At 35.9% G+C, this 23,861-nt stretch overlaps 1 protein-coding gene across 3 annotated transcripts in view; it reads right to left on the reverse strand.

Moving 5' to 3' along the window:
* Positions 1 to 23,861, reverse strand: part of PLAA (phospholipase A2 activating protein) — a 37,361-nt gene that overhangs the window by 7,600 nt on the left and 5,900 nt on the right. For 2 of the 3 annotated variants that reach the window (XM_036122846.2, XM_036122849.2), the window contains 9 exons: positions 22,574 to 22,767; positions 14,319 to 14,419; positions 14,107 to 14,227; positions 11,777 to 11,944; positions 11,181 to 11,316; positions 8,877 to 9,046; positions 5,927 to 6,084; positions 5,021 to 5,240; positions 2,848 to 2,919 (listed from right to left, as the gene is read on the reverse strand). In XM_036122846.2, the coding sequence (XP_035978739.1) occupies positions 2,848 to 2,919; positions 5,021 to 5,240; positions 5,927 to 6,084; positions 8,877 to 9,046; positions 11,181 to 11,316; positions 11,777 to 11,944; positions 14,107 to 14,227; positions 14,319 to 14,419; positions 22,574 to 22,767 (1,340 nt within the window). The remainder of the gene's footprint in view (positions 1 to 2,847; positions 2,920 to 5,020; positions 5,241 to 5,926; positions 6,085 to 8,876; positions 9,047 to 11,180; positions 11,317 to 11,776; positions 11,945 to 14,106; positions 14,228 to 14,318; positions 14,420 to 22,573; positions 22,768 to 23,861) is intronic. The other variant, XM_036122847.2, reaches the window with a different exon arrangement.

A 23,861-nucleotide genomic window follows, 5' to 3' on the forward strand; every position in this document is an offset into this window, starting at 1 on the left:
ATTAAAATATTCCCATAATGAAATGTAAACACAGGGTGCCTAGCTGGCACAGTTGGTAGAGCATTAGATTCTTGATCTTAGGGTTGTAAGTTCAAGTCCCACACTGGGTACAGAAAGTACTTAAAAAGAAAACGTTAAAAAATTAAAAACAATCAAAAAAATAAATGTGAACACTATTCTACTGAAATAGAGAGGATCAGCTAATACATAAGCAAAAAAGAGACTAGGTAAGATTTAGGGATGCTAATGATAATAGCTCTGTCTCATATTTGAGATCCTACTTGTGGATGTCTCATTGAAAATGGAAAGAAAGGAACATGAAAAACCAGTGTAGAGAAAGAATCAGCAGGATTTGGAGATGTTCAGAGTCCTGATCAGCCTTTGTGGGAAGAAGAAAGATGAGCTACTTTTCCAGCCCCTCTGAATTTAATATCTAGGCGTTGGTATAACCAGTGTAACACATACAGAAAAAGCAAACTATACAAAAGAAAAAAAAACCTAAACTGCAGATGTAAATAAATTAAAATAACGAAGAACAAGAATAAGAGGCTTTGTTGAGTTTTTACTAATATGCTAGGCAGCATGCTAAGCATCTTTTTAAAAAAGATTTATTATTTGTAGGAGAGAGAAAGGTAGAGAGAGAGAGTGTGTGTGCGTGCGCGCAAGCGCGGAGGGGGAAGGGGCAAAGGGAGAGGGAGAGAGAAACCCAAGCAGACTCTGCTGGGGGCAGAGCCCAAGGTGGGGCTCAATCTCATGACCCTGAGGTCATGACCTGAGCTGAAACCAAGAGCCGGCTGTTTAACTGACTGCACCACCCAGGTGCCCCGCATGCTAAGCATCTTATATTATATACTCATTTAAGTATCAATTAGATACCATTATTATTACTATTTTAGAAGAAGGCTGGATAACTTGCCCAAGGCATTAATTATAAGGCAAAGTACGATCCTACACTTTTCTAAATGTGGTTCTCCAACCACGTGAGAGTCACCTGTTCAATATGCAGATTCCTAGGCCCACCCATAACAGCCTAGTGGTTCTCCAAATTGGCTTCTCTTTAGAAACTTATAGGGAGCTTTTAAAGTTACCTAACGGCAAAACAAACAACAAAGAACATTTAATCAGACTCCATGGGTGAGAGATCAGGGCATGAGTAATTTTTACCTCCTCACCAACCTAGTGTATCAGAATTATCTCTGTGGGAAGGACCTTATGAGTTAAACAAGCATCCCAGATGATTCTCATTAACATTAGAAGTTTGAGAAGCACATAAATAAGGAAAAGAAAAGAGAATTAAGATTGACCTTAAGTTGTAAGGTGAATGGGAAAAACTCTTTGCCCCAGTGCTACTGGTAAAATTGGGGGAATATATACTAAAATATATTGAGGGCTTAAATATAGTCCAGGCATTTTGCTAAACTTCACATGTACTATACCATTTAATTTTCATAACATCTCAATATGTAGGTGCGGTTATCTATTTTTTATAATAGTGTGGTTCAGTTATCCTAGTATGCTATCTTGCATATCTCCATAATCACTGAATCTTCGGAGTTACTGACATTGTGCAACAGTGAGACAGACGGCCCCAGGAGTTCTCTTGATTTTGATGGTATGCTTGAAGCTTCTTTCTGTTCCAAGAAAAAGCTGCTAATGAGATCTGTGAACTACGCTGTTCTAAGTTTCAGGGCATCACTATGTCTGAATAAGCCATCACCTCTTATCTACTCTTCAGATCCTTACTACCTTATTAAATTGCATTATGTCATCAAGGGTTTCCTTAATAGCCATTGTGCCATCACAACATTTAGCTGGATCTTGATAGATGGTGATTGTAGCATACTGGTTACCAATGCACAGGGTGTAGCTACGGGCATCTGGGCCACCAATTCATTCACAGGAGAGAAGAAGCTCACTGAGAGCAATTCACAACTTCATGATAGTGACTGAAGGTTGTGTGTTGGTCCAATCTATGGTTTAGACAGGAATCTATGTTGGCAAGGCCAGTGGATACCATAAGTGCCAAGAATCTCTTCCCAAATTGGGTATATTGTCCAGGAACTCTGGCTGATGATCCAACAAAAGCATCATAAAATACATCAAAAGCTACTCTGAAAACAGAGACTTCTTCAGCTGCATTAAAGTCCAAGCTTGGCAATTTTTTCCCAGTAGTGTTGATGCTGAGGCATGCATACCTTGGTAAATAAAGTCATTGTGAAGAGATACACCAACACTTCCAGGGCTTCACGAAGGCCATTAATAACATAGATTAGAAGACTAATCCTGGGTGGACTGTGTCCTTCCATGCTAAGGCAAAATATGCTTAAACAGACTTCTTGACTGCACCACTTCATCCAATATCAACGACTCACATGGCTCCTTCTTTGCTTGTGATCAGTAGAATCTCGCCAGTAATAGCACTCATGCTGTGTCTTGGTTGGTGGGTTCCCCTATTATCTAATTTCACAGATAAAAAAATTAGGCTCAGACAGGTTAAGCAACTTGCCAACTTCTCATAGCAAGTAAGTGGTAGAGCCAGATTTTGAACCAAGGTCTATCTGACTCTAAAAACTATGCCCTTAATGACTCTTGCTCTCCTTGCAGGAAGGACCACTGGAGAAAACGATGAGTTCTAATAATATGCTATTTAAAAGTCATGAGAAAAACTACAAAATACTCCAGGAAAAAGCAAAAATTAGAAGTTAAAGAAAAGGAGATCCATCAAAATTGGAATATAGATAAGGGAATTATTAATTATTAGATGATGTCTCCAAAATGTAAAGCCATATAATGCAAAATGCTACACATTAAGTGAAGAAAGCTATATTTATCAAAACTGCACCCCACCTGTAAAAGGATCTGCTGCAGGCAGTGTATTAGAAGATCCTGATGAAGACCCCGGAACATACCGACCACCACCTATGCATGCAAACAAAGGAAAAGCTGAAGTATGCCAAAATTTTGAATTTCATAAACAGCACAATGCTTACATTAGGAGACTCTAAGCTTGGAGAAAAAAATAGAAGAGTAAAGCTGTCACATGACAGTATAACAGAAATTAGTCAACATCTTATAGTACGAAAGACTACTAAGAAACTAAAATTTCGGTGATTCTCTAAGTTTCATTTTCTCAACTTTAGCACTTTATTAGGTGTTAGCCACTGCCTTTAAATATTAAAATAACTAAAAATTCAAATATAAAAGGAGATATTACAGGTGGTCTCTGACCTAAATAATATACACATGTAATCAGTTCCTGCTGCTATACAAATTCACTAGAATTCCTGCTGTTGCTATCAAAACCACAGGCATCAAATGTTAATCTTTTAGAGAACCCCTGAGTTCATTAACTCATGTGTCAAATAGTGCGTGCAGTGCTGGGGATCCAGCAGGGAACAAGACTGCTTGTATCCACTGAAGCTTACAACCTACTGGAGAAGAGAATTTTTCAAAGGCGATGAGTGCCACAAAGGAAAGAGATTTCCATTTATACTTTTACAAATGTGTGGGGTGTGAGTGTGTGTGAGTATATGTTTTGTTAGTACCTCAAGGGAAATAACCAGAGGTGTCTACAATAAGACATATGTAAAAAGTATACACAAAAGGATGCTTATGAAGTTAGAGATTCAGAAGAGCAAAAAAAAGCCAGAGCTAAGATTTCCAGATGGAGCCAGCTGCTCTAACATCTGTCTTCTGCTCCACAAAACAGCTGACACAATACTATGATCATGTGTTCACTCTTCTGTACTGTCTGAAATTCTATCAACAGAATACCCAGATAATAAATCCATTTTTTTTTCTGTCAAGTGCAACTATTGGGAGGGGTTACATCATTTATACTCAGTAGTGAGTCAGTCTGATAATTCTGTTTAAGTCAACATGCAGGTGACATTAGCTTTATTAGGTGAATGAGCAACGGAATTTTGAAATAGAGGAAGAGATAATTTAGTTAGGAGCATGAAGTATCTGTGAGGGAGGAAGACAGGAAGGGATATGGAATCCTTGTAAAACAAGGAAGAGCACTAGCACGTGAAAAATGCCATGAGAAATGACAACAGGAAAATATTAACAATAAAGTGCTAATTTCAGAATTTTATTTAGAGCTGGCCCTGTACCTGAGAAAAAAGGAAGCATTTTATTTCCTCCTGTACCATGGCCTCAGTTCCCAGGACCCAAAACTCAGGCTAGTACAACTAGTATTATAATCCATTTCCTAGGAAAAAGGACTCAGACTAATACTACTAGGATTATAATCTATGGACTGGTCTGAGAACCTAATACCATTTATAACATTTTTTTTTTTTGCCCTTCCCTGCCTCCCCTCAAATCCCCATTTAGAACATTTTAGACACTATATATTATGTTATAAACAATTAACTTAAAAATGTGGAATACAAAGCACATGTAAACTAAAACTACCCATAGTTCAATCCTAGATTTGATGCCCAACTAACCAATTTAGCCTCATGTGAAGAGAATTTGTTTACTAAAATTCACCAAAACACGTATTTTTAAAAAGGAGTAACTATATAAAGGAACTTCTGAGTCTCTTTTCATTTCATATGACTAAATTAAATTTTCGTGATTTAGTTTACAGTGTGGCTGTATTTTTGAAAGGGAAAAGGGGCACCTGGGTGGTTTAGTCAGTTAAGCATCCAACTCTTGATTTCAGCTCAGGTCATGCTCTCATGGGTTGTGAGACAGAGCCCCGCATCAGGCTCAGCATGGAGTCTGCTTGAGATTCTTTGTCTTCCTCTTTCTTTGCCCCTCACCCCCCCGCATGTGCACAGTCTCTCTCTCTAAAATAAATGATAAATAAAATCTTGAAAAGGAACAACATATAATTGTTTCTATAAATACAGAATTACTATATGAATTTAAAGTAAAAACCTGCTATAGATCTTAGATCTTGGTTTTTATTTAAACAGCTAATCATAATGGATGTTTAAACACATCAAAAGCAAAAAAAAAAAAAAATCAACCAACATTGTTGAAAGTACAGAAGACTTTCCTAACTTACCTGTAAAAGGATCTGAAAAACTGGTATTCCCAAGTCCTAACATTTGACCTTTTGTGTTATCAATAATAAATTTAGCCACCTGATCCAAAAACATGGGATTCAAATCATTCTTCTGTAAGAAGTTGTATGCAGTTAACCAGGGATCATCACTGACGTTATATGGCAATTTATATGATGGTCCACCTTCATTGACATCAATTGAGAAAACATAATCAAATTCCTTCAATAGGAATACAAAAAGGAGACAAATGATTACTAACTTATCTGTTCATATTAATGACATATCACAGATGTTATATGTCCTTTTTAAAATAATTATTATAACACTTAAACTTTCTCCAAAATGCAATGTTAAAATCTTCCACTTGGAATATGATGATTGATAGCAACCATCTACGTGTGTTGCAAGATCAGCGTTTCACTAGGGGTGGAGGCAGGGGATATATTACAACTACACAATTAAGGCCAAAGGAGGGTTTCTAATTGGTTGATCTCAAGGCCAAAAGTATTAGCTGTTACCATGCCCCACTCAGCAAAACATGCTGGCATTATAAGCACTGCTCTATAGGGGCCCTCATATCTTGTCAAATTAAATATAGTGAGGCACAAAGCATTAGGTGAAAGGTGGCACAGAAGCTCCTAATCCAAAATGGTTGGGAACAGTTTACGTATGGTAAGTACCCAAAGACAAACAGTGGCTAATCTATTAAATGCAGCTCCCCTACATGGAAAGAACTTTTTTACAAATCAATTTCCAGGCAGGGAAAAGAGGAAATCCTCTCCATAGAAATGAATTTTTAAATGTCAAACACCAAAGAAAATTTTATTAGCATGGGGAAAAGGGAAAAGAAAACCTTTGTCTAATGCTTTAAGATAATGGTAATTAGAAAGTAGAAGTTGACATACTTTCCCTTCATATAAGACTTTTCCAGATGTTTGCTGATTAGCACCAGATGAGCCAACAACATCACCAATTTTTATCCACCTCCCTTCACTAACACTCCACTGATAGGCTTCGACTTTCTCCCCATCTCTGATTAGGCGAGTCTGTCCTTCTCTAGTACCTTAAAATAGAACATTTAAGAATCAAAGGTAGAATAGCAGAGTAAAATTCAAAGCCATTTAGATTAAAAAAATTTAATTTTAAAATTTATACATAAAACAGAATATGTATTTGGTTAAATGAAAATTTTATTAAAAGATTTTACAATGTTACTCTACTGCAAAGTGGCCCAAAAGAAAATAATGGTTAAAAGGAACCTATATAAACAAAGGAAGGTTAAAAAAGTATGTTTCTACTAGAAAGAAGCCAGCTCACTAAAAATAAAACAAGTTTTATTACTGAATATCTTCTGCCAACATTTTCACTTTAGTAAATGACCCTCCATTCCTCTAGCTTTTCAGGCCACAAAGTACAGAAGAGTCTGATTCCTCTTCCCCTGAACTCCATGGTCAATCCTTCAGCAAATTCTATCTGTTCTATCTTTAAAAAAGATCTAGAAAACTATCTCTTCCTGCCATCTCCATTGCTACCCAATGGTACAAGCCACCATCATGTGGCTACATGCTGAAGATGGTGGTTTCCATCAGCCTGGGTCCCTGAGTGGCCACAAGGAACAAAACTGCTCTACAAACATGCTCAGCCTACCCTGCCATCAACTGAGCTTTGAATGTTCAACAAATAAACTTCTCTTGTATTAAGTCACTGAGATTTTAGAGTTTATCTGTTACAGCAACTAATGCTATCCTAAGTATTATATATTTCCTGACCATTGTATTTAAAATTACAAAACACCCCAACTCCTGCTTTGTTTCCCATGGTACTTATCATTATCTGACATACTTATATCAATACTTAGTTGCTTTTTAATTATCTGTCTCCTGTAGAACATAAATTTATGAGAAGAGAGATTTTTGTTCCTTTTGTTATTTGCTGCGTTCCCCAGAGCTTAGAAAAATGTAAAATATGGGGCGCCTGGGTGGCTCAGTCGTTAAGCGTCTGCGTTCAGCTCAGGTCATGATCCTGGGGTCCTGGGATCAAGCCCCATATCAGGCTCCCTACTTGGCGGGAAGCCTGCTTCTCCCTCTCCCACTCCCCCTGCTTGTGTTCCTGCTCTCACTCTGTCAAATAAATAAATAAAATCTTAAAAAAAAAAAAGAATTGTAAGAATATTAAAAACATGACAGCATAATGCATCAGTTCTCCAACTTTTGATTTCAAGATCTCTTTACCGTCATAAAAGTTATTCAAAAGCCCAAAGAACTTCTATTAATGTGGGTTATATCGATTGACTTACTGGATTTGAAATTAAAAATAAAAAGTAAAATATGTTCACTTAATGGAAAACAATAATAGATATATTACATATTGAATAATTAATATTTTAATGAAAAATAACAGTTTTAGAAATTTACTGAGAAGACTGGCTTTGTTTTATGTATTTATAAATCTCTTTACTGTCTCTCTTAATAGAAGACAGCTGGATTATCATACCTGCCTCTGCACTCAATCTGTTGCAATCTGTTGTTTTGTTTGAAGTATATAAAGAAAATCCAACCTCAAGCATATAATTGAAAGAGAAATGACTAGTTTAATAGCCTTTTCAGAAAAATATGAATATTCTACAAATAGTAGGTCTTTAAAGGTTATACTTTAGAATCTGAAACCATATCAATTTTTTATGCTATTAAACACTGAAATCCATTGGTCTGTCTTACAAACTCCTGATAGCAGACACAAATTTTCCAAAATTTCAATTTTCACTTGAGAGTTTTGAATTTTATCTTTAGCAATAAATACTGTCAATATTTTCCCTAAAGCGACATGGTCACTTTGTTCTTTTAAAAAAAAAAAAAGTCTGCCCCAAACCCAAGCTTGGATTACCAGTTAGTTGTTCTTTGAAATAAATATGGCATTCCATGAAAAAGTTCAGCCTGCAACTCAAAGGAATGCACAAGTACTTATTCTCGAAACACCATGGTACTTTGGAGTACTTCATCTGTACTTTACATTTTGTCAACTAGAATATTAACAAAGACATGCACTAAAGGGTTGAGATGCGGTGAAATTACTTTTTAATGCTTCATCAAGGGCATTCTTATGGGCAAATGGCTTTTTATTTTAACTGCACCTACATGCCCGTGAAGAGCACAACAACTACAAGAACAGTCTGGTGTCACCGCCTTGATTTCTATACTGAGGAGCCAGCAGTTTTGGGGTATTTTTTTAAATCCACCATTGTTTTTGGGCCATAAGTGCAAATGTTAACACAGTAGAAAAGTCAAATTAACAGCTTAGTGTTATAAAATTAGTTTGACTTTATGGACATCCTGAAAGAGTCTCAGAATTCCCAGGGGTCCATGGACAAAGTTCTGAGAACCAGTGATATAATGGATCAGGCATATTATCTAGATTTCATTTGAAATAACCACTGTCCTCTGATTTAAACTCAAATGATCCCCAACTCGTTAGGCAGACATTGCTTTATTTGAACTCATTTTTATTTTTAGTCTATACAACCTCTCTCAGAGAATCCAATCAACCAAAAGGTATTAAATGAGTGACTTTTTAGTACCTATATATGAGCTAAGTATTAGGAGATTTATTTAAAACAAAAACAAGATTCCTGTTTATGAGGAGTTTAGCTCAAAGTCTTTAAAACTGTGAGACAGAGGCAAGAACATGGTTTCTCACAGTGGTTAAATATAACAGTAAAAATTCTAAAAAAATCCCTATATGGCAATGAGAATAACACTTAATGACTAGCAAAACAACCTCTTTTTTCTTATCATTCTAATTATTCCAAAAGGCAAACATGGTAGCATTTTTTACTACTACCTACACTGAAATATTTACCAGGTTCATTCAGATGTTCCCTCCCAGGAAGCTGCTCAGCATTAATGTCTCCTAAATCACCAGTTTTAGAATCAATGGTTGCCTGAGAGAGTTCTTTTTCAAAAGCCTTGATTTCTTCAGCACTTGCTGTCCGATCCTCTGATTCTGTAAACACTCTAATAATACCATCACTATAAGGAAAAAACAAATTGATTTGAAGTCACTGCCATAGTGCATGAACATTATCACTTCTGAATGATCCAAAGCAAAAATAATCTGTATTTGTGAATATGAGAAACATTACTATGTATTTATGGCTGAGTAGAGCCCTATGCTGACTTCACACACTATCCTCTGCTGCTTTCTAAAGCCATGTTTAGGGTAGAAAAAGGATAATTTAAGGGAAAAGTCACTGACAAAGGACAGAGAAATAGATATTTGACACAATTTTGAATTCCAAGTTAACTATTTACCATCATAAAAATCTAGAGACATACACCTCAAGTCAATATTACACAGGTACATGAGTATAAAGAAGGGCAGTGGGTTGGTTTACTTTACAAAGGATTCAAACACCCAACACAAAGCTTAGAAAATAGCAAATGCTCATTATCTGTCCATTCAGGAAACACGGAGTCTGTCTTTACTCTGATTAACTAGTGATGTAATCCCAATCAAGAAAAAACCAGCCTCGCCTTGGACTAGATGGCAACCCCAACCTCTAGTTTTGGGTAGGAGAGGCAAGTTAGTCACTTTCAAATGCACTAATCCTGCCCAATTCTACAGAGAACTTGGTTTCTTACTTAACCTTCCACTAACAGGAACTTCACCTTTTCCGTTTGTTTATTTTTCTTCAACTTTAAATATGCTTGGGAGGAAAATAATGAAACCAACAAATCTGCACTTGACCCAGCCAAAAAGTAAATCACCTCCTTTATTAGGCCCTCCATCCCTTATAGCTGCTGCTTTCTTTTTTTCTCCATCTTCCATGCCAGATCCACTGGCATGACTGTGGAGTATCCCCAACTTGAACCTCAGAAGTCTAAAACTGAGGTCCTCACCTTCTATACCAAACCAGTTCTCCCACTTACCCAATTTTATTAATGCAATCACCAAAAGTGAGAAGCTTTATGCTTTTCTTTTATCCTTCTTCTGATCATCCTTCCTCTGCAATATCTCATATTTTGGCCTCTTATCTATTAGCACTGTAGGGATAACATTTCATAATGGCACATCCCTACTACTGTAACTGCTTTCTAAATTGTTTTCCTTGGGAAGCCTGGGTGGCTCAGATGTTTAAGCGTCTGCCTTCAGCTCAGGTCATGATCCTGGGGTCTTGGGATTGAGCCCCACATTGGGCTCCCTGCTCAGCGGGGAGTCTGCTTCTCCCTCTGCCTCCTCCCCCTCCTCGTGTTCTCTCTGTCTCTCTCAAATGAATAAATCTTTGACAAAAAAATAATAATAAGCACTTATTATTTAAAAAATAAATAAATTGCTTTCCTGCCCACTGTCACCACTAGTTAAATCCAACCTATGTATGTAATTAATTCGCAGGTTATGCTTTAATTATGTCACTACTTCAAAAGCCAGAACCTTTACCTCAAGCACAGAATCTACAAAATGCCGGCATTCAAGGCTTTCCATAGTTATGCTCTGCTTTACTGCCTTATCACCTTATCAGCACTCCCCACTATTCCCCAGCTTGAGTCCTCCACCGTTTTCCTTCATTTCCCACATATATCACTCTCGTGCCCATGCCACACCTTTATTTATACCATTTGTTTTGATAGAAATTATCATTTCCCTTCTTACTCATTACCTTTCAATATTCAATTCAAATTTCTTTTTCTTCAGAGAGTTTTCCCACACTAATCTCTACCTTCTCCCATTTCTTTCGCATTCAATGTTTTGACTGCACGACCTGCAGTACAACACCAGTGTAACATATCATGTATCATTAATGTAAAAGTTGTCATGGCTAGTACTGTTTTTTCAGTCCAGAAATATACATACGGTCTCCCAATTCACCTGAAGTTCTCTTATGGCCTATCTCTGTGCACTAGAGAGGCTATCAAAGGCCTAGACATTTGATTTTTTTTTTTTTTAAGATTTTATTTATTTATTCATGGAAGACAGAGAGAGAGAGAGAAGCAGAGGGAGAAGCAGAGGGAGAAGCAGGCCTCCCACGGAGCAGGGAGCCTGATGCGGGGCTCAATCCCATGATCCTGAGATCATGACCTGAGCCGAAAGCAGACGCTTAACAACTGAGCCACCCAGGCGCCCCCTAGACATTTGATATTTATTGACTGACTAGAATATAAATACCTCGCACCAACCACAATGTCACCATTGTCTAGAACACAGCAGCACCATATAGACTGAGCTGGAAGTCGGATTGTTTGAGCACATTCCCCATGTTTCCAGATTCTCAGAGATCTGTCTTCTGCCGTTGTTACAAAATCTAAAATTAATGAATATAGGAAAAATTAGTTTGAATAAATAAAATTAAATACGTGTATTACATATCACCCTCCCAGGTAGGCATAAGAATTTTTTTTAACCCCAAACTATTTTAAAATTAGTTTTACATTTTATGTATTTGTCTCATATCATTTACAACTTCAAAAATCTCATTTTCTATATTTCACACTTTACATACCATACACTTTGCACCAATAAATTATACAACGTCTTTCCTCAAATACCCAAAAACTTTTTGACATAACCATCAAATGTGAATTAATATAAAGATGATCACACAATTTTCTCCTTTACGAGAAGATCCTTAATGAGATAAAACTACTAAATTATTCAAATCACAGTTAGTAAACTGATAATTAGCGCTTCTACCCCCAACACAAGAATGGAATGGAACAATGCTTGGTATAAAATGTAAAATTTTTAATATATGCTAATCTTACCTTTACAATTTGGAAAGACAGATATGCTATAAATATAATTGGTATGTCCATAATATACTTCAAGACACTCGCCAGTGATTTGCCACCTTCTAATACTAGCATCATTTGCACAGGAAAGAAATTCTGTTTCACTCAAAATTGCTAAACCTCTTACACAGTCTTCGTGCCCTGCATGAAAGAAGAATAATATAAACCAGTAAGATGGATGACTTCATTGATGGATCTATGCATTTAACTAACATTATAAAACATATCAGTGAGTAGTAATAACTGATTTTCAAAGTAGAGAAAATTTTTTTCTGTAGAAAAGCCTGATAACCAAAATTTGTATTTTAGGTTTGGCAATATTTTTTATTACCAACCTTCAGAAGTTATTTTACATTTATCTTATCTTCTCCAAATTATTTCCTAAAGCTTTTCAGAAACAAGATTCTGATCCCAACAATTCTTCCTTTTTACCTGACAATTCATTTTCAACTTTTCATCCCCAGTAACAAGAGTAATTCATAACATACAAGACATTCAAACATGACAAAGAGGAACAGCCCCTAAATTTCTCAAAACATAATACTGAAATTAATAAGGCACTAATAAAGATTAAGAAAAATTAATTATAAAAATATTTCAATTATTTAAGAATTTGAAATAAAAACCATTATAGAAAAGTAAACTTTATTAAAGTATAGAAAGAATAGGTTAAGAGAGATTAATTTATCTGAAACCACACACCTAATGGAAAAATTAAAACAAGAATTCAAGTTTCCTGCCTTATAATCCCACTTCTTTTGATCCAACAAATCGTAACTTCTCCCCTGATTCAACCAAAACACAAATATAAAACCAAACATCACTGCTTTATCAGCAGAAACATTTTATAATATATACAAATATAAGCATTAAAATGATACCATAAAAACTAATGACCATTTTTTTCATAAGGCAAGATTTTATGGCATAAACTTCATTATTCTTAATTATGTAACTAAAAAATACATATATTCCATTCATAAAAAATTTTTAAATGTTTTTATTTATTTTTTAAAGATTTTATTTGTTTATTTGACAGAGAGAGACACAGCGAGAGGGAACACAAGCAAGGAGAGTGGGAGAGGGAGAAGTAGGCTTCCCGCGGAGCAGGCAGCCCGATGCGGGGCTCGATCCCAGGACCCGGGGATCATGACCTGAGCTGAAGGCAGACGCTTAATGACTGAGCCACCCAGGCGCCCCTAAAATGCTTTTAAAAACTTCGTAAGACTCAATTTCTTTCAATATAAATTGAGGCAGTGCAGAAGATATTACTTTATTTTTTTTAGAAGATTTTATTTATTTATTTGAGAGAGAGAATGAGAGAGAGAGAGAGAGCACAAGAGGGGGGAGAGGGAGAAGCAGATTCCCCGCTGAGCAGGGAGCCCGATGCAGGACTCAATCCCGGGACTCCAGAATCATGACCTGAGCTGAAGGCAGTCGCTTAACCAACTGAGCCACCCAGGTGCCCATACTTTTTTTTTTTTTAAGGACAGAACATTTTCTGAAGCTGATGACCTAGTAAAGGAGATCAGGAATCAAAAATATTTTCCATGTTCAGTATTTGCTGCTTTAGATTAGCTACTGAAGATTTATAACAATTTGATAACATATATGTATGGAAGCAGGAACACAGTGATGCTTAGTTATAATTTGTCCATCTATAGATAGTTTTATCTGCACAAAGGGACTTCTTGAAGTATATTATCCAGACTAGTGATCAACTTTGAAGGATAAAATAAATAAAAGAGAGGAAAAACAACTCAAAAAAATTCACACCAAAAATTTAAGTGCTCCACAAATAAATCAGCAATACCAGTATCAGTCAGCAGATGCCTCAGTGCAGGAGTTATTTAATAGGTGAGGTTCAAAAGGACTACCCATCTAAAATCCCAACATAAGCCTGAAATTTGTTATTACTAAATAATGTATTTCAGTATTCACAGAAGAACTAATGATGTCTTCCTCTATATATGAAATTAACAGCAGTGACCCACCATCAATAAGGCTTATGCTTGAAAGTTTCACGCTGAACTTGTTAAACCAAAACCAAATTGCATACCATATTATAAGCTCATCAAGTAGCCACTGGTTAGTCCACATCTAGTTGTTTTATGAGAGGTTTCATTATGTCTTTTAAAAGATTTTAAATATTAGTTGTCAGAAAAGTTACATTACCCAAATTAAATGGTTCAAATACACTGATGTTTTTCAAATACCATTTTCAAGCTTCTAAGCTTTTGAGAAAACACCATTGGAGTGAATATGAAGTGATGAGACTAAAATGTTGTCTACTCTGATCTTACCTGAAAAGGTCCTCTCACATCTCCCAGCTTTCCACAGTTTAATAGTCTTGTCTGCTGATCCAGTTAACATTAAGCCCTGCTCAGGTAAGATCTTTACTGCCCATACTGCAGCTGTATGACCCTGTGAGTGAAATGGGAATTAACCCGAGTTGCCACAGAAATCATCACATTTAATTACTATGTAGGACATTCACACAGAACTACTACAGTACCTGTAAGGTCATCATGCACTTGTCATTCAGCCAGACTTTAGCAGTGGTGTCCCAGGAGCCACTAAGTAATGTCCCAAATTTTCCAGATGAAAGACTACAAACTAAAGGGGGAAAAGGCATTAGTTAATACAATGTCATATAGAAAAATGTTCAACCTTGCTAGTTATTAGAGCATTGCAATTTTATTTTTTAATTTTTTAAAAAGATTTATTTATTTATTTGAGAGAGAGAGAAAAAGAATCTCAAGCAGACTCCACACTGAGCATTGAGCCCGATGCAGGGCTCAATCTCACGACCCTGAAACCACGACCTGAGCCTAAACCAAGAGTCAGACGCTTAACCGACGCTGCCACCCACACACCCCCAAAGCACTGCAATTTTAAAAACACTTTTTGAACTGAGTAACGTGGTCAGTTAAGGCTTAACTCAATGGAGATGAAGAAGAGTGCAGTGATCAAGAGCAGACTCTGGGCCAGAATGTCTGGACGCAAGTCCTAGCTGTGCTATTTACGGACTGTCTGACCAAGGGATAACCTCCGATTCCTCATCTGCAAAATGAGAGAGCAGGATCAAATGGGTTGTACAATGCCTTCTGGTTACAAAAAAACTACATAGAAAGATAATGCAAATGATTTTGAAATGCTGTTTATAAAAATATTTAATTAAAATGACAAAAAAAACAAAACACTGGAGCTCAGCTAAATATTCAATAGCAATGGAAACAGGTAATTAAATGTCTTATTATCTTAATATAAAATTATACAAGCTAAAAATTAAACGTGAAAAATTATCTAAAAAAAAAAACAAACAAAAAAGACAGAGTTCTGATTAAAAATGGCAGATTGTTGGGGCGCCTGGGTTGCTCAGTCGGTTGAGCATCTGACTCTATTTCAGCTCAAGTCATGATCTCAGGGTCCTGGGATTAAGCCCTGTGTCAGGCTCCACACTCAGTGGGGAGTCTGCTGGAGATTCTCTCCCTCTGCCCCTCCCCCCAGTCATTCGCTTGCTAGCTCGCTTGCTCGCTCTCTCTCTCAGATAAATAAATCTTTCAAAAAAATTTGGCAGATTGTTCACAGTAAAGCTATCAGTGGTATTAATTTACAAGGACAAAGAAAACAGAACACAACAGATTTAGCAAAATGGAGGAGATTATAATTTAAACACCCACAGAGAGAGATTAGAAACGAGTGACTCCCCCCAGGGAACTCTCATGAGACTCAATAAACAGCTACTAGGTTCGATGGAGAATGGGGCTAAGCAGAGGACTTGAAATGCTAGATCTCTCTTTTCAGCCTACAGTGTCAGGAAAGCACATCCTCCCCCACTGCAGGAAACTGGAGGTTTATTCTCTGGAGGAACTGAAGCACAGTTTGCACATTCAGGTAACTGGGCAAAATAAAGGTCTGGAATAAGAAGCCCCATGAAACACAAGGGAAATAAATGGAAAATCTACATCCCCTTCTTCCACAGTACCAGCAACCAGGCATATATTCCGCTCCACCCAGGCAAGAGACAGGAGAATTCTGCTCTGGAAGACTGAATAATGCTAAAGAACTTCAGATAAGGACATGTGAGAGGGTATCCCAACCTAAAGGTCAGACCACCACCAGTTTGCCTTCTAATGAAGCCCACCAATCACCAAGCTCTATCTATACAAGCTAAAAAGTTTTCAGTTTACTTCTTTATACCTTATTCTTAAATATGAGCAGCCAATTTAATATCAACAACCATTTAATCAAACTGTCCAACATGAAAGAGAAAAATCCAAACAAAGAAACACAAAAATAAGGGGGAAAGGGCTGGGCAATCCAGAAGAGACAAATCCAACTTCAGGAAGAAAAAAAAAAAAAAAAAAAAGTGGGCGCCTGGGTGGCACAGTTAATCAAAGCATCCGACTCTTGGTTTTGGCTCAGGTCGTGATATTGGGGTCATGAGATCAAGCCCCACGCTCAGTGTGGAGTCTGCTTAAGACTCTCTCCACCTGCAACTCCCTCCTCCCCTGCACTCCCTCTCTAATAAATAAATCAATTAAAAAAAAAAAAAAGGAAGTAAGAACACATAAAAAACAAAAAACGAATACTATAATATTTGCAAATAGGTAAGATATTATATAAGAAAAACTAGTGACAGTCGGGGCGCCTGGGTGGCTCAGTTGGTTAAGCGACTGCCTTCGGCTCAGGTCATGATTCTGGAGTCCCTGGATCGAGTCCCGCATCGGGCTCCCTGCTCGGCGAGGAGCCTGCTTCTCCCTCTGACCCTCCCCCCCTCATGTACTCTCTCTCTCTCTCTCATTCTCGCTCTCTCAAATAAATAAATAAATCTTTAAAAAAAAAAAAAGAAAAGAAAAACTAGTGACAGAACAAGAAAAATAAAAGCAAAAAGTAGAAGAACCAAACCAAAACTAAATGGCTCTAGAAAAAAAAAAGTCTCTCCAGAGAATTAGACTAAAAAGACAAAGACACAAGAAATGAAAAAGTTTAAAAAGTCAGAAAATAATTTCAGAATGTTCAATATCCAACGATAGGGATTCCAGAAAGAGATAACAGAGGACAGAGCAGAGAGGACAAAGAAATAATACAAGAAAGATTCTCAAAAGTGAAGGACATGAATGTCTAGATTCAATGACCCCACAAAGGTGCCAAATGAAAGGCACTTTCAGAGACAGAGATGCATTGTGAACATCTGTAACATCAGAAACAGAGACGATCCTACAAGCTTACAAGGGGACTAGAAGTGTGTCTCACAGAGAAGACGGGAAATCAGAACAGCATCAAACTTTTCATTTAACACCATACACTAAAGGCCAATAGAGCAATGCCTTCAAAATTCTAAGATTAAATGGTTTTAACACAGGATTTTACATCTAGCCAAATTAACAACCAAATGTAAGGATAGAATAAAGCCATTTTGTAATATACAAATATATTTAGCCCCTATGTCACAGCTTTCTTAAGAAGCTACAAAAGTTAAGTTAAAAATGACAAAAATATGAGAATTTTTTCTAGGAAATATATTGGCAAAGGGGAATCCAGGGCTGTTGTCTGACACTGAGAGAGAGGTGGGTATGGTCTGCCTACACAGGGGAGAGCAAGCTGAATAACTGATAACCAGAGGCAGACTGTGGTGCCCTGCCCTTTCTGTGCATGACGTCAGGCACAGCCAATGATGCACACATTAGTTAACAGTATGAATGGTGGCTGACACTTTCAGGTATATGCTTTTAAGAGTCAATGCATTATTAATCACATTGCCCTTTCACTGCTACACCAAACTCCTGAAGCACATAGAAAGAGAAAGCCCCCACCAGCCTGGGTCCCTGAGAAGCTCCAAGAGCAGATTCCCCTCCTTAATCCACGATGAATATGTACGGTGAGTGAGAAATACTCTTGTGTGATGAGACTGAGATCAGGGAAGTGTTTGTTACTATACCATATCTTAGCCTATTCTGACTCATTATGTGTTAGACTATTTGAAACATGTTATAGGCATTTAGGAAACTTCCTGCAACCCTTGTAAAATATCAGTTACAGTTATACAGAAAAATATGGAAATGAAAAAAAGGGGTTACTATATTAGGAACTATATATGCATTGATTACATTTAAATAGGCATTCCCCAAATTTTATTATCTACTCCGCTCCAGAAAAATTTTAAATGACTTTCATAAACATATACAATATAATAAAATTAAAAACAAGTAGAAAAGCAAGTAGGACAAAAGGAAAATAGTATTTGTATGTAAAATATGAAGTTGTAAACAGGTGCTGGTGTTGGGCTAACCTTTGCTTAGTGATACTAAAAGATATAGAGTCCTTATCATGTGCCAGACACCATAAAAAGTACATTACATTCCACAAGAACCCCAGGAACTAAGTGCTATCATTCCCATTTAACAGATGAGGAAACTAAAGTTCAGAGAAATGAAATGATTTTAATCTTTAAAATGAAAAATAAATTAGTCAGGAAATAGACCTGGTTATTGGAACAGAAAATATCTTCTGTGTGTCTGTAAAGTATTACCCATGCTTAGTCATAGGGACAAAGACCGAAACAAATTACTGTACCCATAAAAATGATTACTGTATTTGAATATTGAAGTCAAAGTAAATTCTTCCATTTATGTGAAAAGTTGCTTTTCAAGTAATTAAAAATTTTTAAAAAATCAACTTAAAAGCTTATGCATCATCAGTTGTTCTTTAAACTCAAATGTCCAGAAGAGTAGTAAATTTAACCATTTGATTTTATATTAATACATTATTCATGAACCAGTCTAAAAACAGAAAACCATAAGTTACCAGGAAATGGTTAATTTTTAAAAACTTTTTTCTTTTGGATAAACTTATTTCTCAGATAATAATAATTTACTTCCAAAAACTTATACCATATATTTCCTAATGGATAATAGTGAATCAAGCTGAATTTACAAAATAAGTTTCAGTTCTTAAATCTGTGGGAACAGGAGGTTCTTTCATAAGAAGAATTAGCTACCGATCTTGATAGCTGTAATCGGGAATGTTCTTTATATTCTCTCCGAGATCAATGCAACATGTAATTCAAGAGAAACATTAAAGAGCTCAGAAAGTTTCTTAAAATTTCTTTCAAGATCAGGCAGAAAGAACGAATAACAAGATAAATCTCTTTCAATAAGTATAGGGAGCATTCAGCTTTGAATAGGTAGGGGAGAAAAGCCTTAAGATATCACATAATGCAACGTATTACTTAGAATCACAACTTATAATGTAACTGGGAAGTGTTATACATATAATATCAACTAAAGGTTAGTACTACTTTACTATTTAGAAAATAAAATTTGGGCTAGAAAACTGACCAAAAAATGACATAAGAATGTCAATCATTAATTTCTTCAGCTATACTCACTAGCATGCTATGGGGTGTCAAAAAAGGAAAAAAAAAAAAAAAAAAGCAAGTAACATTTGGCTTCTAAACCATCAAGCAAATTAACAAAATAACAAAAGATTACCTTATGATAAAGCAGAAATAAATCAGGCAGGAAAAAATACCCTAGAAAACTGAAGCAGTATTTTTTATTGTAGAGATTTCTATGAGATCTTATAATACCTTAAAAGATCAAGACAAACATGATTACATAAAAATTGACTTTTGCATTACAAAAAATGTGCAGGGTAAAAAAGATAACAAACTGGGAAAAAATTTGTAATTGTATCAAAGGCTTAATAACTAATTAAGGGCTTCAAATACGGTCAGTAACCCTGTATTAAATGGGCAAGAGTTTTTAATATAGTTCACAGGAAAAAGAAGGGTAAAAATCCCTTCCATATATGAAGATGCCCCCCTCCATGAACAGAGAGATGCAAATTTCACTTTTCACTTATCATTTTGGCAACAATCCAAAAATCTGACAACATACTCTATCAGTAAGGGAAACAGGGACTCATATGATGTTGCTGGAAATGCAAAAAAAGTTACAACATCTAACGAAGGGATTCCGCAATACCTAACAAAACTACATGTGCACTTACCTTTTGATCCAGAAATGGATATTATACCTAAGTGACACTTCCAAAAGAAGGAAATGACATATATACAGAGCGACTGATCATGGCACTAACTGTACTAGCAAAAGATTGAAAACTCAGATGTCCATCAATAGGGGACTGGTTGAATAAGCTAGAATCACCACAGTACCGCTAGCTAAACAGTGAATAAAAATGCCACTGTAAAAACGAATGAAGAAGATTTCTATATACTATAATAAAGAGATCTCCAAGGTGGTAATATTATCAAGCAAAAAGAGGAAGGGCAGAAAATTTCATACAGTATGTTATCTGTTTATCTTTTACATATAAAGGGACAATATAAATATACATACATATCTGCTAACAAAGTTAAAAAATATAAGGAAAGGAATAGTGCAAGAAGGCAATACAGACTAAATCTAGACTTCTTTGAATACACCTTATTGTTTTTTCCTTTGAAACTATATATGTTTTATAGAATTATAAAAGAAGATTACGTTTAAAAAACTCCTGTTGAGCACCATTCCAGCCCAAACTGAGGTTTCTAGTTATTATTGCCAACTGAAAAAACAAAAGCAAAAACCACAGGGCTTCTTGGCATAACAGCTGATTTCAGGTCTAGAAGCATAAATGCATAAAGTGAACCTGGAACATTCTGTAGTACCAAAAGCAAGGAAGACTGCTAAAGGTCTTATCAAAAGCCCACAGGGGCCAATTTAAAGAGGTATCCAATGGCCAAATATGGGACAATTTGAGAATGAAAAAGAAAAAAAAAAGATGCTAGGAAACCTACTCATTCTGAAACTCAGTAAAAGAGCATTTATCCTGCCTTCCCTGTATAAGTCTCCCATGTAACCAAAGAACTGATATGAGAAAATTCTATATTAAAAAAATGCTAGCTATTAAATGCAAAAATAATGGTAGAATTAAAGTACAATGATTTTGCAAATCTTAATGCAATACTAGATCTGTGTGTGATCATCAATACATGCTAAAAACCATTACATAAAAGACTGATGGGAATTTAAAATGAATGAATGATACAACACTTGAACCTACTAATTAATCTTAACATCACAGAGATATTAAGTGCCTCTTAATGTGCTACAACAGAAAGTGCACAATACTACCTATAATGTGTATTTGCCAAGAACTTGAATCTGAATCTGATTAAGCTTCTAGATCTAATAGCTTATAAGACACACAGGGGATTGAGGAACATGTAAAAGGAAACAATAAGGCTTTAATAAGCAAAGTTCAGATTGTAGGAAATCCTACAGGATAAATAAGCTGGTTTCAAACACAGAGGGGCAAAAAAGGGAAAGAAACCCATAGATTAAAAGACATGTGGACCTTAGTTGGGTCACAGTTCAAACACACTGTAAAAAAAACTTTTATGAGACAACTGAGTGTAATTTGAGCCTTCATGGGATACTTGATAATAAGAAATTAGGTTTCATTTTAGGCATAATGATTACTTTAAAAAAAGGTAATTTGTATCTTTTAGATGGATCAACAAACTATGCCTGTGGGGCACCTGTTTTTGTACAGTGTACAAACTAGGAATGGTTCTTACATTTTTAAGTGATTGAGAGAAAAAAATTGAAAGATATTTCCTGATACGTGAAAATTATGACATTCAAATTTCAGTGTCCATAAATAGAGGTTTATTGAAATACAGACATGCTCATTCATTTATTTATTGTCAATGGCTGCTTTTGTACACAATGGCAGAGTTGAAAAGTTGTAAAAGTGACCATATGGCCTGCAAAGTCTAAAATATTTACTATCTGGCCCTTTACAGAAAAAGTTTTCCAAACCCTATTTTAGAGCTACATATTAAAGTATTTACAAATGAAATAGTATATTGGAAATTTCCTTTAAAATAATGTTGTGGAAGAGGGGGTAGATGAAAACAAGATAGGCCATGTGTTGACAATACATATAACGCTATGTAAATACATGGGTGGAAAAGAGCATTATTCTCTTTTATATATAACTCGTTATAAAATAATGTGTTTCTACTCTTATATACATTTCAAGACTTCCTTAATAAAGTTTAAAAAGTCTGTATCACTCTGTATTAAAGATTTCACATATACACACACAAAACATCTTAAAAATTTTTTAAGGGAATTAAGTTTAAAGTGTTGATGGGCCATCCTACTTGCTTACAGATCATATTTGTTACACAAAGTAAGTACACATACTGCACTGATTAATAAGCATATCGTTTTATAACAAAGAGCTGTTAAGCCACAAACAAATTCAGGAACATCAGACAATCAGAAATATACACAAATCACAGAAAACAATATTCAAAAGTATTAAATACTCTTCAGTTATGATACCAAGGCCCTAAACACATTTGTTCTCGGTCTTCAATTTGCTGCATAAATACAGATATAACAACCAAAGGATGAAGATATACTTTTAGTCTTCCTGAGCATATTAATTCCTTGCACAAAATAGTTGAAAAACCAAAACCACAAAGTATATTAAAATTATATAGCTTCTTCCTTTTACAACTGAACACTTTATTTTTTACACGTATAAGCATGTCAACCTTTACTGATGACAACAATAAATCTGTAACAAAGAATTTACAGAATGATGATGATCCAAAAAGGTTTTCACTACCAAGCCATATCCACAGGTAAAACAAACATAATAAATAGTACGGAATGCATATATGTATTTTATTTTCAACAGGATGAAACTTCTTCAAATAGAAAAAAACCAAAGCATTATACTCACCAGTATTCTTATGACCTTTCAGTATATAAAGTGGTGCTGGACTTTCCAGTGAGAAAATGCAAATATTGTGGTCATTTCCTCCAGTGGCAATTAGTCCATGAGGGTACATGTCACTTGAAGGTATGATGCATACACAAGATACAAAATTGGAGTGGCCACTCATACAGTGCATTTCTGTAAAGCCCCTGTTAGGACTAGAAAGACATGGTAATTAATAAGATATACATTCGTTCCCTGATTTAGCATAGGACATGAGATAAATTGTCAAAGTACTTGTTTTCTTTTCTTTCATTGAGAAAAGTATGTTAATTAACAAAGAATAAGGAAGGAAAGGGAGGGAAACGAGTATCATAAATGGCTTTTTCTCGTATTCCATCTTTATTTCCATTCATCCATGACTGTTACCCTCAGAAATCCCTAGTGAAGTGAAACATTCATGCAATTAGGATAATGGAATCTACAATCAATAAGCCTTAAACACATTGCTGATATTTTCACACTATGAAACGTTAACTTAGTACCCATTAGTGTAGTGTGTATAAAATAGCTAGACTATCAATCATTTTCAATATACAAACTACGGGAATATAGGGATATAAAAAATGACTGCTCTAGGGTATTAATACCTATTTTAGGATTAGAAAGATTATCAACTTCTGGGGTGCCTGGGTGGCTCAGTTGGTTAAGTGTCCTACTCTAGATCTCAGCTCAGGTCTTGATCTCAGCGTCATGAGTTCAAGTTCAAGCTGGGCATGGAGCCTACTTGAAAGGAAGGAAGGGGGACGCATGGGTGGCTCAGTCAGTTAAGTGTCTGCCTTCGGCTCAGGTCATGATCCCAGGGTCCTGGGATCAAGTCCTGCATTGGGCTCCTTGCTTGGCAGGGAGCCTGCTTCTCCCTCTGCCTGCTCTGCCTGCCACTCCCCCTGCTGTGCTATCTCTTTCTCCCTCTTTAATAAATAAATAAATAAATAAATAAATAAATAAATAAAATCTTTTTTTAAAAAAGGAAGAAAGGAAGGAAGGGAGGGAGGGAGGGAGGGAGGGAGGGAGGGAGGAAGAGAGATTATCAATTTGTTTTATTCATCAGTCACTCAGCATCATTGCCTTACCTAACAAGTCAAACAACAGATTACAATATACTATGTGGAAGGCAATAAGTTAGCTGCTAAGAGTAATATAAAGAATTATATCCCTGACTCAAGCTAAATCAAAAAGTTTACAGTGTAGTGGAAGGGAATAGGACAACTGCATATAAAAGACTCCCAGATAAACACAAATACACACACAT

This window comes from Halichoerus grypus, chromosome 14, assembly GCF_964656455.1.
Source record: "Halichoerus grypus chromosome 14, mHalGry1.hap1.1, whole genome shotgun sequence".
NCBI lineage: Eukaryota > Metazoa > Chordata > Mammalia > Carnivora > Phocidae > Halichoerus > Halichoerus grypus.